Here is a 16,246-nt window from a genome sequence, read left to right on the forward strand (position 1 = left end):
CAGAGGAAGGACCACAGAAGAGCGGGAGAAGGGTTAGGAGTCGGAAGTCAATGGCAGGGAAAGGGGATGGAGACCCAGAGGGAGCAAAGCAGGTGGGGACGTCTGGCCTCTGACTCCTGCTCTTGAGGTTGCAGAAACAGCCTGTGACAGCAGCACAGGGGGACAGCATAGGTCCAGGGAACTAGCAGGGGCTGGACGTGCTGCAGAGAGGCTTCCTGGGAGCCTCTGGGTTCCGAATTCAGAGATTCCCCTCCCTCCCTGGGGTTGTGGGCTGGGCTGTTGTAACACTTTCGGTTTTGTTTTCTCATCCTCGAGAAACGAAACCCAATAGAGAAACTCCAGGGAGCAGAGCATGGAGGGAGACTTCCAAGTGTGCAGGAACTGGTAAGAAGGCACTTTCTCTAGCAGAGACCACTAGTGAGGGTCAGACCAGAGAAGGCTGTTTTTGAAGTGAGGAGGACACAATGTGATCTTTGCATTCAAACGCCCAGGAGGGTGGGGACTGGGATCCCCTGGGGTTGGGAAGTTGAAACCCTGTAGAGGGGTAGGGTAGTCAGCAGAACTGGAGCTTCAGTACCCTCCCTCAGATCAGCTAGTTCAGACCTTCTGGATCAGGCCTGGAGTGAAACATGCAGGTGAATTGTCCTGACTGAGCTACTCATCCTTGGAACTTAGAAACTGACTTGGAGTTCTGGTAATATGGCCTCCACACCAATTTATGAAGGAAAGGGACCCACGGAGATTCCTCAGGACCATTTCCACCCTCACCTTGAGAGCGAGCTGAGCAGGTACCAGGCCCACACCTCTCTGTGAGTGGCAGCTGGCCCATGGAAGAGCCTCACTCTCAACGCTCTCTACTAGCGGCAGGAACCAGGGTGGAATGTCCCCAGAGAGCTTTGCTCCTACCAGACCTTTCTAGATCTGTGGTCCTGGGAACAAACTTAGGAAGATCTCAGGGAACAGGACAGGCAGAGTAGAGAAGGGGGAACAGAGGAAAGGGAATGTAAAGCCACTCATGTGCCTCTGACCAGGCAGCTGGTTCTAACCAAGAGCAGTGAGATTTGATGGCCACTCCTGGCCCAGTCCCATGTGATAGGGACTTTGACAGGCTCTTCTCTGGACATCTGGGCTGTAGGGCTACAGTCTCTATAGAGTTTTCTTCCTCCCAAGCTGCCAGCAAGAATTGATGGAAACGAGGGTGGGAATGGTTCTGGGGAATCTCCATGGGCCCCCTTCTTTCACAGATTGGTGTGAAGATCATATTATCAGAACTCCAAGTTAGGACCTAAGTTCTGACACGTATGAGTAGCCCAGTTGGGACAGGCCTGACCCAGAATGTCTAAAATAGCTGAGCTGAGAGAGTGACAAAGATTTTTGGAAAAACTGCCCTGCCCAGGAAGTGGGAGGCTCAGAAGCCTTGATTCATCAGGAAGGGCTTTGTGACCTCTCTGGCAGGGAACAGGTGGGTGGCCTCTCACTCTCAGAGACATGGATCACTCTCGCATTGGAGATTCTCAGTTGTCATCAACCTTGCAGGAAGCCTGGAACTGGCAGGGTAACTGGCTTGAACCAGCAGAGGCACCAGAAAATGAGGGAAAAAAAACTTTGGAAGAACTAAATATTTGTTATTGCATTTTGATTACAGCCTTACTGATGTATAATTGACCTAGGATAAACTGGATGTCTCTAAAGTACCACTTGGGATGTTTTCATGTATGTCCAACACCCATGAAACCATTCCACGATCTAGGAAATGAATTTATCTATCCCCGGAAAAGGTTTCCCCTTACAATCCCTGCCTCCTGCTTCTTCACACCTGCTGGGTCCAGCACTGGAGGAACTTTGTAATCGTCCTTAGACTTATTATGAGGTGCTGCATTGTTCTGATTCTGGACCAACATTGGGGAAGGCAGGGCAGGTGGGGTCAACACCATCATATTTTCAGTGCTGATGGACTCCAAGGAGCTGGCCCTGGGTAGAAAATAAGCTCTGTGTTCTATACCATGACAACAAACCTGTTTTTCTCCCCCCTGGCTCCCACAGCAGAAGAAGTGTGGCCTCTGCCCACTTCACCCTCCACGAGGCCCACTGCCTACGGTTCCTGGTCCTTTGCCCAGAGTGTGAGGAGCCCATCCCACAGTCAAAGATGAAGGAGCATTTTGAAAATGAGCACCAGCAGGTGAGCAGGTGGCAGGAAGGATGGGAACCTAGGGCTCGGGGGCCAGAGTCCAGTCCTCCCTGGTCCCTGTGGGCAAGCTGTTCAGCCCCTGTTGAGCCCCTGTGTGTAGAAAGGTATACGACCCTGTCTTTCTCATACTAGAGTGACTCTGCCCGCAGTTTCTCTTTCTCAGATTCTTTTCCTACAGGCTCGTGGGTCTGGCCAAGACCAGGGAGGTTCTTGTTGCAGGGAAGCTTAAATATTCTTTCAAGATTCCTAACGTGGGAAAGCAGGAAAGGAGGGCAGACAAGCATCACTTCTTCTTTCCTGCTTTTTTATGTCAGTCTGTCTTGGGGCTCCCTTATCTGTATGTCTGGAAGTCCTCAGGCTTGGGCATCTGTTTCAGCTCAAACTCGTCCAGCAAATGCTTCTTGAACACTGGGCTAGATGCTAGAAGGAGCGAGGTAGCCACACCTGATTCCCCACCTTCTAGAAACACCAAGCACCAAAGTGGATGTGGGGAAGGCTGGAGGTGTGGGGTGAAGTTTCTCTCTCTTGCTGTCCTCTCTCTCTCTCTCTCTCTCTCTCTCTCTCTCTCTCTCTCTCTCTCATTCTTTCTCTGCTTAAATCAGGTGTGAGATGTGTCCGTGAAGTACAGAAGCTCTTGCTGGAATTGCATGCAGTAAGAGTCAGGTGTGATTCCTCCTCTACAGTCAAGCAGTCCAACATGGGAGAAGGAGAGCAAAAGGGAGAAGCAGCTAGTCATAAATTCCCTCTGAACATTGCCTTCTCACCCAAGTGGGTTCAGAGAGCCATGAAGAACCAGCCCCCCCTCAGGAAAACACATTCCCCCCATCCTCAGATGTTGAATAGGAGGGTTTTCTGTACGTCCAGGGGTCCAAGAGAGGTCAGATTCCTCAAAGACTGTCCTGTACTCTGGCCCTTGCCCTCGCCTTCTCTGATTGGCTTCAGTTCCCTAGGGAGATAGGTTCGGGTTCTTGACCTGCCGTCCAAGAGGCCAATGATCATGCCCTTCCTGCTGCCTCCCGCAGACCGAGGAACGCCAGCAAGACTCCATCCAGTGCAAGTTCTGTGAGCTGACGGGGTCCCTGAAGGAGCTGCAGATCCACGAGTCCCGCTGTGACAAGCAGACAGAGTGCTGCCTACACTGCGGCCAGTTCATCAGGCTTCAGGTGCTAGCCCGGCACCAGGAAGTCTGTCCGGGTAGACAGGCTCAGCTTGGAAAAGGTGAGCATCAGGGAAAGCCTGGGGAGGAAGCAGGAAGCCTCAAGGGTCAGAGCCTCTCCTGGGCGGGATGCAAGGGACTGGATGTCCTCCATGGTGCAGAGGAGAAGGGTGTTTCCTTGTGTGTACCTCAGTTCATCTGCTATTCTAGGTCTGCACCAAGCTCTAGAGGGGTCTTCTTGTGTGTCTGCCGAGGTCTTTAAATGATTGGTCCAGGAAGACCAAGAGGCCTAGGCGGGATGGGGGTGGGGGCTGAGAACCCCACATACGAGTCAGGAAGCCATGGAGAGTCCTCAAAATGGGGGGGGGGTTCTTTGAACTCCTCCAGTGCAATCTTAGCCTGGTGAGACACACACCCCCCCCACCCCGAATCCTTTTATAAGTGAGAAATCTAAGAATGAAGCAGGGCTTTCTCAAAGCAGAAATAAGACTGGACACTCATGTTTCCTGATACAAAATCTAGTTCTTTCCACCATCTGCAATGGCCAGAGGGGAGCTATCTGTAGCTCCTGAACTTCACCAGGCCTGTGTGTTGGCCGCCTGGTATCACCTTCTGTTCTCTTGGCCCAATTCAATTAATTCTTTGTGAAGGTGTGTTGAGGACACAGCTCTCAATGTGGCTGATGTTTTTGCTACCACAATGTGGTAACATGGGGGTGGAGAAAGCCTAAAACCCCTTAGATGATAAATCTCTCCTGGTGAAACCCTTAGATAATAAATCTCTACCCAGGGTCAAAACTGACCAATGAAAACTGGACAGCAAGAGGTCCATGCATGCTTCCTTCATTCCCGTGTGCCTGGGCTTCCACACAACCAACACAACCTGCACCACAACTTCATCCACACAAGTTCAACACAACATGGCTTCAACCTAATGATGTGTACAGTCAACATCTAGTTGGATCACAGATCTTGGAAATGAGTAGAACGAGAGAGTAGTTAGACAGGTGTGGCCCCTGTAGTAATGGCTCCCCTTATCGCCTTAAAAACCCAGCTCCTGCTAAATGTCTCTTCCCCAGGGTGGCATGCTACCCTGAGTGCACAATGTGGCCACATCCCTGTGTGGCTGAGGATGCTGGCAACGCAGGAGACTTAAGATGGGGCCAGCCTGGGGGCAGTTCATGCTCACAGGTACATGCCATGCAGGCAGTCAGGGGAGAGCTGGGCTAACCATTGTCAAGGGTGATCATTTGTGGCGTTGTTTCTGTGCTTATTCAGGGAAGAGAATTTCAGCTCCTGAAAGGAAGATCCACCGTGATTATTACAACCAGAAGTATTCAGAAAATGAGTCCATCCTCCATAGGGTGAGTAGCAATTAGTCGTTTTATCACGATGCCAATAGCTAATTCATATTCTAAAAAAAAAAAAATGTGACGTGAAAGAGCAGATTCTGGCCCAATTTGTCATTGCACATATATAAAGGTTCCCATATTTATTTTTTGCTTGGTTCCCAAAAGGATTTTCGTGAATTCCTTTCAGTGAATTTAGCATACATAATTGACCTTCAAGGAGTACCCATGACCTCCCCTGATATTTCTGATCACCTCTGACCCTCTACAACTTTCAGGACCTGCAGGGCCCTCAGGGCCTTGTTAGCGCATTGCTGTGCCAAGTTGTTCCCTTTTTTTGTACAAGACGGAAAAGTCACCATAGCTTCTCTCCAAAGACCTCAACTTCTCTTTGGACACAGAGCTGTTTACCTTTCTAAATTCTTCAATTCATAGAACTTATAGAATATCAGAACTAATGACATCTTTTTGCTTTTTTATCACTATAGTAAGATATACATGAAATTCGCCATTAGTGACATATTTGACTTTCACAGTGTTATGAGGCCATCACCACTCTATTTCCAGGGCATTTTCATCACCCCAAAAAGAAACCCTGGGCCCACTGGCAGCTACTCCCCATTCCTTCCTTTTCCCAGGTTCTGTGGACATTTTATATTAGTCAAATCCTCCGTGGTCCTCTGTGACTGGCTTCCTTCAGTTAGCATAACGTTTTCAAGGCTCATCCATGTTGTAGCTTTGACATGTGTGGGTACCTTATTCCTTTTATGATTTTTTTTTTTGTGCGTGTGTGTGCTGGGGATCAAACCCAGGGCCTTGTACATGCAAGGCAAGCACTCTACCAACTGAGCTATATCCCCAGTCCTCCTTTTAGGATCTTTTTATAGTCATGCTGCCTTGTGTTTATCCAATCTGTTGCCAGACAAGAATGCTTGGGTTCCTTCTGCCTTTGGCTCCTTGCTTTTTAAACAGCAGATCTGTGGACCAGCAACCTCGGCATCACCCAGAAGTTGGTTAGAAAGACAGACTCTCAGTCCCCTTCTCTAGAAATGCTAAATCAGAATATGCAGGGTGAGGGCTGGGACTGTAGCTCAGTGGCAGAGCACTTGCTTAGCACATATGAGACACTGGGTCCGATCCTTAGCACGGTATTAAAAAATATATACAAATAAAATAAAGGCATGCTATCCATCTACAACTAGAGGGAAAAATTTTGAAAAAGAATATGACAAGATTTACCGGGTGTTTCAAGTTTGAGAATTGCTGCCTCAGCCAAGTGATGACCAGTCTTAGCTGCACATCAAAATCACCTATGAGTTACCTTAATACTGATATTTATCTCTAAGTTGCCTGTGTTTTTTGTTTGTTTGTTTGTTTGATCAGATACTTGTTATGCACCAACATAAGAGTGAAGTTGATGGCTGGGGTTATGGCTCAGTGGTAGAGCACTCACCTAGCATGTATGAGGCACTGGGTTCGATCCTCGGCACCACATAAAAAAATAAATAAACAAAATAAAGGTATTGTGTCCATCTACAACTAAAAAAAAATTTTAAAAAAAAAGAATGGAGATGATTACTCCCCTTCAAAATGCTCCAACCTGTAACCAAGGACACCTACATATTTATTTGAAGGTGGGGGGAGCTATAGTAACCATGGAACTGGATTTGTTTGTGGTCAGAAACTCTTTTGAGTTTTATGGGACTCGGTTTAGCTGATCCTAGTTTTTTGGCAATATCTAAAGCATCTGCAACTTACTATGTGCACCCTCCCTGAGCTTCTTTCTTATTTTGTGGAAAATAGGAACAAAGATTTATCTACTTGGTCATGAAAAGAGGACAGCCACAACCACTCAACACCAGAGCCCCCTCCCTCCTTACCAGCATCTATATTCACATCTGCTACCTTCCCATCCATTATCATAGAAGGGCTTTCTGTGCTCCTGTTGAACACTTATCCCCTCCTGATGCACCAAATCCTTCCTTCTTGCCTGCACAAGGTCACTGCTACCCTGTTAGAGCAGTTCTCTCTTCTCTCTTCTGCAACATGGAGAGGTTAAATGCACTGTACATGCAAGCAACGACAAAATCTCAAAACAGTTCTCCCGCTATGTTCAAACATTTGTTATGAATGTTTAAAGAGGTGATAGTAACACTTCTACCCATGGTATTCTCTCTGACCTTACATGGAAGGCATATTTATTTATTTATTTATTTATTTATTTTGAGAACTGGGGACTGATATAGTGTACACTAGGCAGTTTCATGATTCTGTCCTTAACTTTAATAGTAACAACCCCAAACCAGAAAAACAAAAAATACTTGTCTTCATCCCATTTCCTGCCAGCCAGCCATCATATTATCTCTTTGTTTCCCTTGGTAGCAAAATATTTGAACTCACTATCTATATTCTTACAAACGCTCCATTCCAGCTTTCGAACCCACTACTTCCCCCAACTCTGCCAAAAGTACTCTTCTCAAAATCATCAATGACCTTTGCCTGGCTAAATCCAATTCTCATTTCTTAGTCATCAATTAATAATGAGATTTTAGGGCTGGGGATGTGGCTCAAGCGGAAGCACACTTGCCTGTGGCATGCGTGCGGCCCGGGTTCGATCCTCAGCACCACATACAAACAAAGATGTTGTGTCCGCCGAAAAACTAAAAATAAATAAATATTAAAATAATGAGCTTTTAACACCCCAGCTCATCATCCCTCCCTCTTCCTCAATTCATTTTTCTTGGCTTCCAGGAGACCCCACTCTTCTGGTTTCCACTAGACCCCCCCCCCAACCTCCTAATAAGTGGGGACAGGGCAGAGCTCAGTCTCTTATCTCCTTTTTTATGGTGAAAATATCTGTAATTGAAATTAACCAGCAGGACTCGGTTTAGCTGATCCTAATTTTTTTTTTTTTTTTTTGGCAACATCTAAAGCATCATAATCAGGAGCCAGTTAATCATGCCTTCTGTCTCCACCAGGCCTGGTCAGGGTATTGACCTTGGCCACATCGATGTAATAGAGCCTCTTCAAAGTATGCTCAGATGCTTTTTGGCCTTGACACCCACAAAGAACCCAAGTGTGTTGTCATCTCGTACCTTCTTTACCGCCGACCCAGTGGTCAGGTGCAGCTTGATGGCAGAGTGGTCTAGCTGATCTTTCCCAGCGGTGCTGTTTGAAGGATATCTGGGTGGACCCGGGAGCCACAGGGCCTGGGGCAGAAGGTGGGATGATGGGCAGGTGTGTGTGTGTGTGTGTGTGTGTGTGTGTGTGTGTGGCCACCTTTCAGCACTGCCTTGGGAGCCTTTGCTTTGGCTTCAGCTTTGGGAGGGACAGGAGCTTCCTTCCACACTTTGAGCACCATTGTGGTCTCTGGTCTCTATTATTCCTACACCTGCTGCCTCAGTCATTTCATCTAATCTCCTTTTTTTTCTTAATGCCATATGTAAACTGACACTCCTAAATTTATATCTCAGTCTGAACTTTTTACCCTAAACTCCAGATTCAGGTATCCTTGCCGATTCAGGCATCGATGCTTGAATGCTTGGCAGGCAGCTTAATCATAACACATCCGAAATGGCATTCTCTCCGCCACTGCTTTGCCCATCTTCTGCAATGGCAACTCTGTCCTTCCAGCTGCTCAGGCCACGATTTCAGGTGCGTCCTTGACTCCCATCCTTCCATCAGTGTGGGTACCCTGGTGCCAGCCACCGTAACCTCCAACCCCAGATTGCTGCTGTCATCTCCTCACTGGGCTCCCTACCACCCACCTTGCCCACTGCAGTGTGTTCTCACCATGGCCGTCAACATGAACCTTTAAAAATACAATGATTTCATTCCTCTGCTCAAAATTCTGTACAGCTCCCGCCCCCATTTCACACAGTCGAAATCTGAACAAGGGCCTCTGTGCCCTGCGTCTTCTGCGCCTCTCTTTCCTCCTCATCACCTCTCCATCTCATTTCCCAGCCTGCTGGCCTCCTGGTGGTTTTCCTGAGCACACGGTACGTACCTTAGAGCATTTTCCCTGGCTGTTTCCTCTGCCTGAAAGTCACCCCGTCACCCCACTCCCTGCCATATTCAAAGAGCTACCTCAAGTCTTTGCTCAAATGACACCTCAAGGAGCATCCCTTGACAAACTATTTAAAACTGCAGCCCCTCCCCATCACATGCCCACCACCCCTCACCTTCCTCTGTATTTTTCATAGTATCTATCAACTTCTAATATATTATCTAATTTCATTATTTATTATGATCCTTATTAATTGCCTCCTATAGCCTCAGTTAAAATTAAAATAAAATCCCCAGTGCCTCCTTTCCTATTAATGGCTTCATAGACACAAGTACTCTTATTTTTCTCTTTTCCCTGTTTCCTATGATAATTACCTGCATATTTCTTTCTTTCTTTTTTTTTTTTTTTTTTTTTTTGGTCCCAGGGATTGAACCCAGGGGCACTTATCCACTGAGCAACATCCCCAGCCCTTTTCATATTTTATTTAGAGACAGGGTCTTGCTAAGTTGCTTAGGGCCTTATTAAGTTGCTGAGGCTGGCTGAACTTGATCATCCTGCCTCCTCCTCCTGAATTGCTGGAATTACAGGCACGCACCACAGTCCCCGGCAACCTCCATATTTCTAAAGCACTTTCTTTTACTGATTTTTTTTTCAATTTTAGATATTATCTACTGACTTATTAGGATTTAGGAATACAGGTTTCATTCAAGTTTCATCATTCCCTCCCCTCAATTTATTGACATCATTCATGCTGGTTAAATCAGTACTGAATATTACATTACTCTGACCATGTAAACATTATAAATGATTTGCCATATGATCAGATTTACTTTTTTCTACAACTCTTTGTTTCCCCTGAAGTTAGTAGTTGCTTCATTTTTTTCATTTGTTTCACTTTCTAGTTACCTATCACTAAATCATCCCTTAAAGATTCTGCCAGATCAGAAATTTTCCCCTCAGTATAATTAAACACACCAAGTATTCTATTGATTTCATGTTGGGAGCATGTTATTCCCTAGCTCATCCTAGGAATTTCTTCCACCTTTTTCCAAAGTTGGAATTCTTTTCTTCAAATCTCAGGTCAGGTCTTCCATTTTTTCTTGATTTATTACTTATTTGATAGATGTATTCTCCATTTGTCTCTTGAGAAAGAAAGCGAGGGAGTAAATTTTTTAGACCTATATGTCTGGAAATGGTGGATTAGATGATAATAGAATCAATCATCTTAATTTTTTAAATATTTTTTTTTTTTTAGTTTTTGGCAGACACAACATCTTTGTTTGTATGTGGTGCCGGGCCACATGCATGCCAGGCAAACGAGCTACCACTTGAGCCACATCCCCAGCCCTGAATCATCTTAATTTTTAAGAAAATTATTATAAAAACACTCAAATAAAATGAAAGTAGAGGGCTGGGGCTGTACCTCAGTGGCAGAGAGCTTGAGGCATGAGGCACTGGGTTCAATTCTCAGCACCATATGAAAATAAACAAATAAAATAAAGGCAATTAGAACTATAAAAAAATTTTAAATGAAAGTAGAAAGCTAATACAAAGAAAACCTATGTATTCATCCCTGAGATACAATAATTAAAAGTTTCCCGTATTTACTTTTTCCATTCTTTTTTTTTTAAGATATCCAAGATCCAGAGGAGAGAGCAATTTGTCTTTTATTTTATTTTAAGAGAGAGAGAGAATTTTTTAATATTTATATTTTAGTTTTCGGCGGACACAACATCTTTGTTTGTATGTGGTGCTGAGGATCGAACCCGGGCCCCACACATGCCAGGCGAGTGCACTACCGCTTGAGCCACATCCCCAGCCCAACTTTTTCCATTCTTTTGTATTTTTATTTTTTCTTTTCTTTTTTTCCTGAAATATTTCAAAGCAAATTCAAAATATCTTGCTATTTCACCATTTAAAGATACATTTTTAAATATGGTCATTTTTTTTTTTTCACTTAACCACGGTGCCTTTAGTACATCTAATGATATTGACAATAGTTCTTTTCACCATCTTTTGGGAGGCCTTCCATTTACCACACTTACTCATTACTACTTCAGCTGCTTTTCCCTCCCCTGCCTTCTGTTAGATTGAACAAGTTTTCTTTCTTATTTTTCTTCTTTTCTATTGATTTGGCAATTTTGAATTTTCTTTCTATTATTTGAGTAGATATTAATAACTTTTAAATATGAAAACTTTATAAAGTCCGCAGTGAATCATTATCTCAACCCTCTTTACAAACGTATATGGATTTGAAAATATGCTAACTCTAACCCTCTAATCCTATTTTATATGAAAATGTTTCCATAATTCTAACCTGCTTTGTTTTCCTACTACCCCTCTTTAGTCATTAGAGTTATTGTTAAGTTATGCAATTCATGCCTATTTGGGTATGCTCACAAGATTACCCTTCTCTTTGCTCACATTTTTTCTTGGATCACAAGTTTTCCTTCTTGCCATGGTTTCCTCTCTGCCTGATGTATGTATCAGTGGTCCTTTCAGCAAGAACCTGTTAGTAGTAAATTTTTAATTGCCTGAAAATGAGCTTTTTCCCCCTGAATTTCTGAATGATAGTTTAGCTAGCTTTAGTTCTATCATCTGAATTTCTTGGACATTAACACTACTATTTGTTTTGATTTACTCAAGATGGATTGTTCCCACAAGTGCTTGTAAATTTGAACTGTGCGTTTCTATTTGGTGGATCTCTACTTGTGAGAATCCTTTATGATCAATTTTGAAGTTATATACTTTCCAGAGGTATTATGTGATTACTTCCCGCAGTCCGGCTACAGCAAAATAACGGGGGGGGGGGGGGGACACGAACAACTTGTGTAGATTGATACAGCAGGAGTAGGAGCCGTTTATTGTAGGACAAGAGGGGTATATATACATTACATATAGCTTATCTTAATTAACATAAACTAGATACAGCAATCAACCAATAAGGAATCTCCACACTTAATGGCTCGCTGGTGTTACTTCTCAAACCACTTCCTCTGGCAAAATGCCAGGCACCATCCTGACTTGTTTACAGACCTTAACAATTACTTCCCAATTTTATGTTAATTTTTTCTGCTTATGCATTTTCCAAAAATGAGTCTAATATAAATATGAACCCTAAGCACTGAAATGGTATGGGCCTGTGATTTTAAGTTTACAGGGACACATTTTTTTTTTTTTTTTTTTTTTTTGCTTCTCCACATTCAAATTCTGGCCCCAAATAGGAAAGTTTTCTATCACTTTCCTTTTCTAATTAGCTGATTCTTTTCTCTTAGTCACCATAATTTAGCCTTTAAGAGTCCCAACATTGGGCAGGGAGAGGGGATTGTTACTTCCATTTCCCCACCTTATGGGAACGGGACATTTCTCTCATCCAAGCCCCTATTTACAAGATTGACCCCACATCTCCTCCCAAAACCAAGTGTCTGCTCATTTGCTTAACCCATGTCATGGTCTGTTTGTGTTGCTAACAGAATACCACAGACAAGAACAGAACAGAAATATAATTCTCACAATTCTGAAAGTTAGAAATCCAAGATCAAGGTGTTAGCATTTGGTTTCTGGTGAGGGTATTCTTGCTTCATCCTCCTGTAGCAGAAGGTAGAAGAGCGAGTTAATCAAATGCTGCATGAAGCTGCTTTCATAAAGTCCTTAATTCCATCAATGGCATTCACCACAGTGCCGGGCAACTGTAGGGAGAGCCAGATCTCTGAGTCTCCGGCTCCTATGATCTAATGACCTCTTAGAGGCCCTGCTTCTTAATACTATCCCACTGGCCTTACGTGGATTTTGGAAGGGACCTCTTCAAATCACAGCAACCATTCAGACCTTCATTTCTGGAACTCGGTTTTCTCTCTTTCATTTAAAGTCAACTATGAACTTCAATTGAATATCTGTCATATTTCATTCATCCTACGTAGGTGCTTCTGGTAGAAAGTTTTCAGGTAATCTAATCAATTATACTGTTCAACCAATGAGGTCACTTTTTAATTTGATCTATTACTCACAATTGCAGGGTAAGTGTTGTTCAGTCTCAGAGTCTGGGAAACATCATCCATCTGGAAAGCCAAAAATTCTTCCTCTGTCCCTTCCAAGTGAGACTGCTGGAAATCAAACGTCCACCACTGAGAGAGATGTTCGTCCAAAGACAAGATATAGAAACAAATTTCCTCATTTTCCTGAAAATTCAACACAGAAAGCACAGAGAAACAAAAACAGAACCGTGAACCTGCCTTTGAAGGCTGAGCACAAGCCAAGGACTGCCTTTCCTACAGAAGATGAGGCAGCCTATGACATTTTGAGGATGTGTTCTCAGTGTGGTATCCTACTTCCCCTTCCCACCCTATGTCAACATCAGGTAAGCAGCCTCTCTTCTCTCCTTACACGGCAGTGAACCATTTGGATAGTATCTTCCAGAAATCCAAGACTTGCAGGATGCTACCCCAGTGTTGCAACTGAACGGGCCTTTCCCTAACTTCTCTGTGTGCCCAAGGTTTATTTGGGTTACCTCCTACATACTGGATCACCTGAGAAAGTAGAACCAGTTCTCTGAGTCCCCAGCTCCTAGCCCAGCACCAACACATGGCAAAATGCTCTAAAACTGGAGTGAAACCAAGGATAGCCAGTCTCTCTCTTCCTGAAGGTGTAGATCATTGAGGGAGAAATGGGCCTGGAATGGTGCAGAAGGGTCAGAGAGCCAACGTGTCTTGCTCCAGATTCTAAGTCAGTTGGTGGTTTGCCTCCAGCAGGTCAAGATTGCTTTAAGCCAGCCGTGGTGATGCACGCCTGAAATCCCAGCAGCTCAGGAGGCTGAGGCAGCAGAATCAAGAGTTCAAAACCAGCCTCAGCAAAAGTGAGGTGCTAGGCAACTCAGTGAGACCCTGTTTGTAAATAAAATATTAAAAATAGGACTGGGGATGTAGCTCAGTGGTTGAGTGCCCCAAGTTCAAGCTCCAGTCCTCTCCCCACCCAAAAAAAAAAAAAAAAAATTAAGCAGATCAGGATTTGCAGCCATCTCCCTCAATATTATGTTTTTTTTTTTTTTTTTTTTTTTTTAGATATCCTAGTTCATTTTGTTGTGAGTTGGTATTAGAGGTAGTTAACAACTGAATGCAAGTTACAATGCTGAGCTCTTGAATAATGGTTAATTGTGGGAAGCCATTCTCACTCAGTGATTTGAGTTACCTCCCTGGCTGGGTGAGAGGCACTCAGGCAAGCTTTGTCAGAGCCTTCCCCACCCTGTCTCAGGTGCAAGGGCTTGTCCCTGTGGGGGTGTGCCTGACCACTGACCTGAAGACCAATCACTGACCCTGACCTTGGAATGCTGCCCCCCTCAACCTTCATTGGATGGAATTTTCCCTTTAGTTTTTTGTTCCCCAATAAAAGCTCACTCCCTGGCGTGTTCCCTCTCTCTCGATGGCCTCTCGTGTTAACCTCGCTACCGCATTAGGTGGCTGGAGGCAGGAGCTAGGAGGAGCCATCTCTGAGTTGGGTGAAAAAGGTAGCTGAGAGTCATGTCTCTTTAATTTAAACTCACTAGTTAATTTCTATGCTTCAAACCTCTATTATGAAGCTAGCGTGCTGGTCGTGTGGCTGAGTTAATCGTCATTGTAAACAATAAACAGATATTTTATCTTCATTTTACAGGTGAGGAAACTGAACAGAAAGGTAGACTACCTTTCCCAGGATTGTGCAATTAGAGAGTGCCAGAACCCAGTCCATAATCCTCACATATATAGCTCTAAAATTTATGTTCTTAAGCTCTGGACTGGTTTGTTTGTTTGATATTGTTTAAAATACAAAGTACTAAATTTTTGTTGAAACTAGCTGACATAATACCATATTAAAGAGTATGGAATTAAAGGTAATTAATCATTCCCCACTCTTACCCTTCCCCACTCCTATGCCCTGAGATACCAATTTCAACAGCCTTGTGGGTGTCCTTGAATTGCTTCGATTTCCCCACATATTAGTTTTATATATTCATTATATTCACATATTGTTTTTATATAGTCATTTGCCTTTTCCACTTAATATATGACACATACTCTCTTCACAAAGGTAGACCTAAATCTTTTCTTCTAACTTCTTTGTCATCAATATATGCATATGATTTTTTAAATGAGCTAATTCATATTTGCTGGGGGTGCTATTAGGGCTATTTCCCTTTTCTCCATTCCTTTTTTTTTTTCTTTTCCTTCAGGGCTGAGGCCTTGCACTAGGCGAGCACTCTGCTACTGGGCGAAATCCCCAACCCCTCTCCATTCTTATACAATAGGATTGCTAGATTGAGCAAATGAAATTCCCAGATGATAATCAAATTTGGATTTCATAGAAACAAAGCATTTTTAAATATACGTATGCCCCCAAGAAATGATTCTTGGTTTCTCTGAAATTAAAATTTAACCTGGTATTCATCCTATACATAATATAACTATTGAATAATCTTGTTATATAATCATATGCAAACATGTACATTTGGAGCACTATTATACACATTTCCTTGCATCTTAATATTATGATCCAGCAATACCCAAGTAAAATCCCTTTGAGTCAAACAATGTGGCTTATTGTTTTCAATGGCTACGTAGGAGTCCTTGGCAGGAGAGTCTCTCTTCTGCTCCTTCCCCATGATCATCAGCCTCTTTTAACACTCTCCTAGAATCTCCTGATCCTCTCCTGGCTCAGTGGGGCCTCTTCTATCCATCCCACCCCATCTTTATCTTGGAGCTCATGCTCAGGAACAGGGGACAGCAATATTCAGAGACATTTCAGAAACCAGCACTTGCCACTGGGAACATATTGAACTTTATTATATCCATTTTTTTTTTTTTTTAGGAGAAATGCCTGCGGTTAGCTTCATGGAAAGGAAAACAAGTGAGAAAGTCCAGCTAGATTTGGAAAAGGTACTAAGAATTTAGATTTCCTATTATGCCGGTGTTCCTGCTTACTTTCCACGGTGCTCTCTATTTATGAAAAGAGATCAATTTTATTCTTTGGGCTTTAGAAGAAAAGCTTTGCACGTTAACCATATTTCTTCTTTTGAACAGAGACATAGGTTTACCCAAGGGATACAAATGACCAGGAAGAAAAAGGATTCCAGTTCTTCTGGCTGAGCATTCTGATTAGTCATCTGGACTCAACAGCTGGCATGTCTAAGAGACCTCAGCTTTGCCCTGAAGAATAAAAATGTCCTTCCTGGAACCTTCTTGTTCACCTTCTTTGGAATTTCTTGCTGGTTTTCCAGGGCAAGAGATGGCAGGAGCCAGGACAGCAGGATGAGCAGGGAGTGGGGGAGGGGAGAAAAGAAGAGGAAAGAAAGCAGTAGAGGGAGAAATGAGGCTCAAGGGTCAAGTGACAAAGGGGCAGCTTTGAAGACTTTGGGTAGGGAAGGAGGGGGAGTCTGGAGATGCAGCCTACCTAGGGACAAACAGTACACTCAATTTTCTTGGGGGGGGGGGGTCATTGGACATTGGGGAGGTCTCTTTGGGCACCAGCTCCCTGGCTGGAGTAGGGAAGGGCCAAGGAAGGTGGGTGGTTAGGAAAACC

General features: G+C 43.9%; 1 protein-coding gene across 1 annotated transcript; it reads left to right on the forward strand.

The window, feature by feature from the left end:
• Positions 1-336: 336 nt before the first annotated feature.
• On the forward strand, positions 337-15,851 carry Xaf1 (XIAP associated factor 1). The gene is made up of 7 exons (XM_026393968.1): positions 337-384; positions 2,044-2,179; positions 3,211-3,406; positions 4,622-4,707; positions 12,714-13,055; positions 15,536-15,603; positions 15,748-15,851. Exons 1-6 carry the CDS (start codon positions 353-355, stop codon positions 15,590-15,592), a joined length of 849 nt encoding a protein of 282 aa, XP_026249753.1. The 5' UTR covers positions 337-352; the 3' UTR covers positions 15,593-15,603; positions 15,748-15,851.
• Positions 15,852-16,246: the final 395 nt, after the last annotated feature.

Source organism: Urocitellus parryii, chromosome 7 (genome assembly GCF_045843805.1).
Source record: "Urocitellus parryii isolate mUroPar1 chromosome 7, mUroPar1.hap1, whole genome shotgun sequence".
Classification (NCBI taxonomy): domain Eukaryota; kingdom Metazoa; phylum Chordata; class Mammalia; order Rodentia; family Sciuridae; genus Urocitellus; species Urocitellus parryii.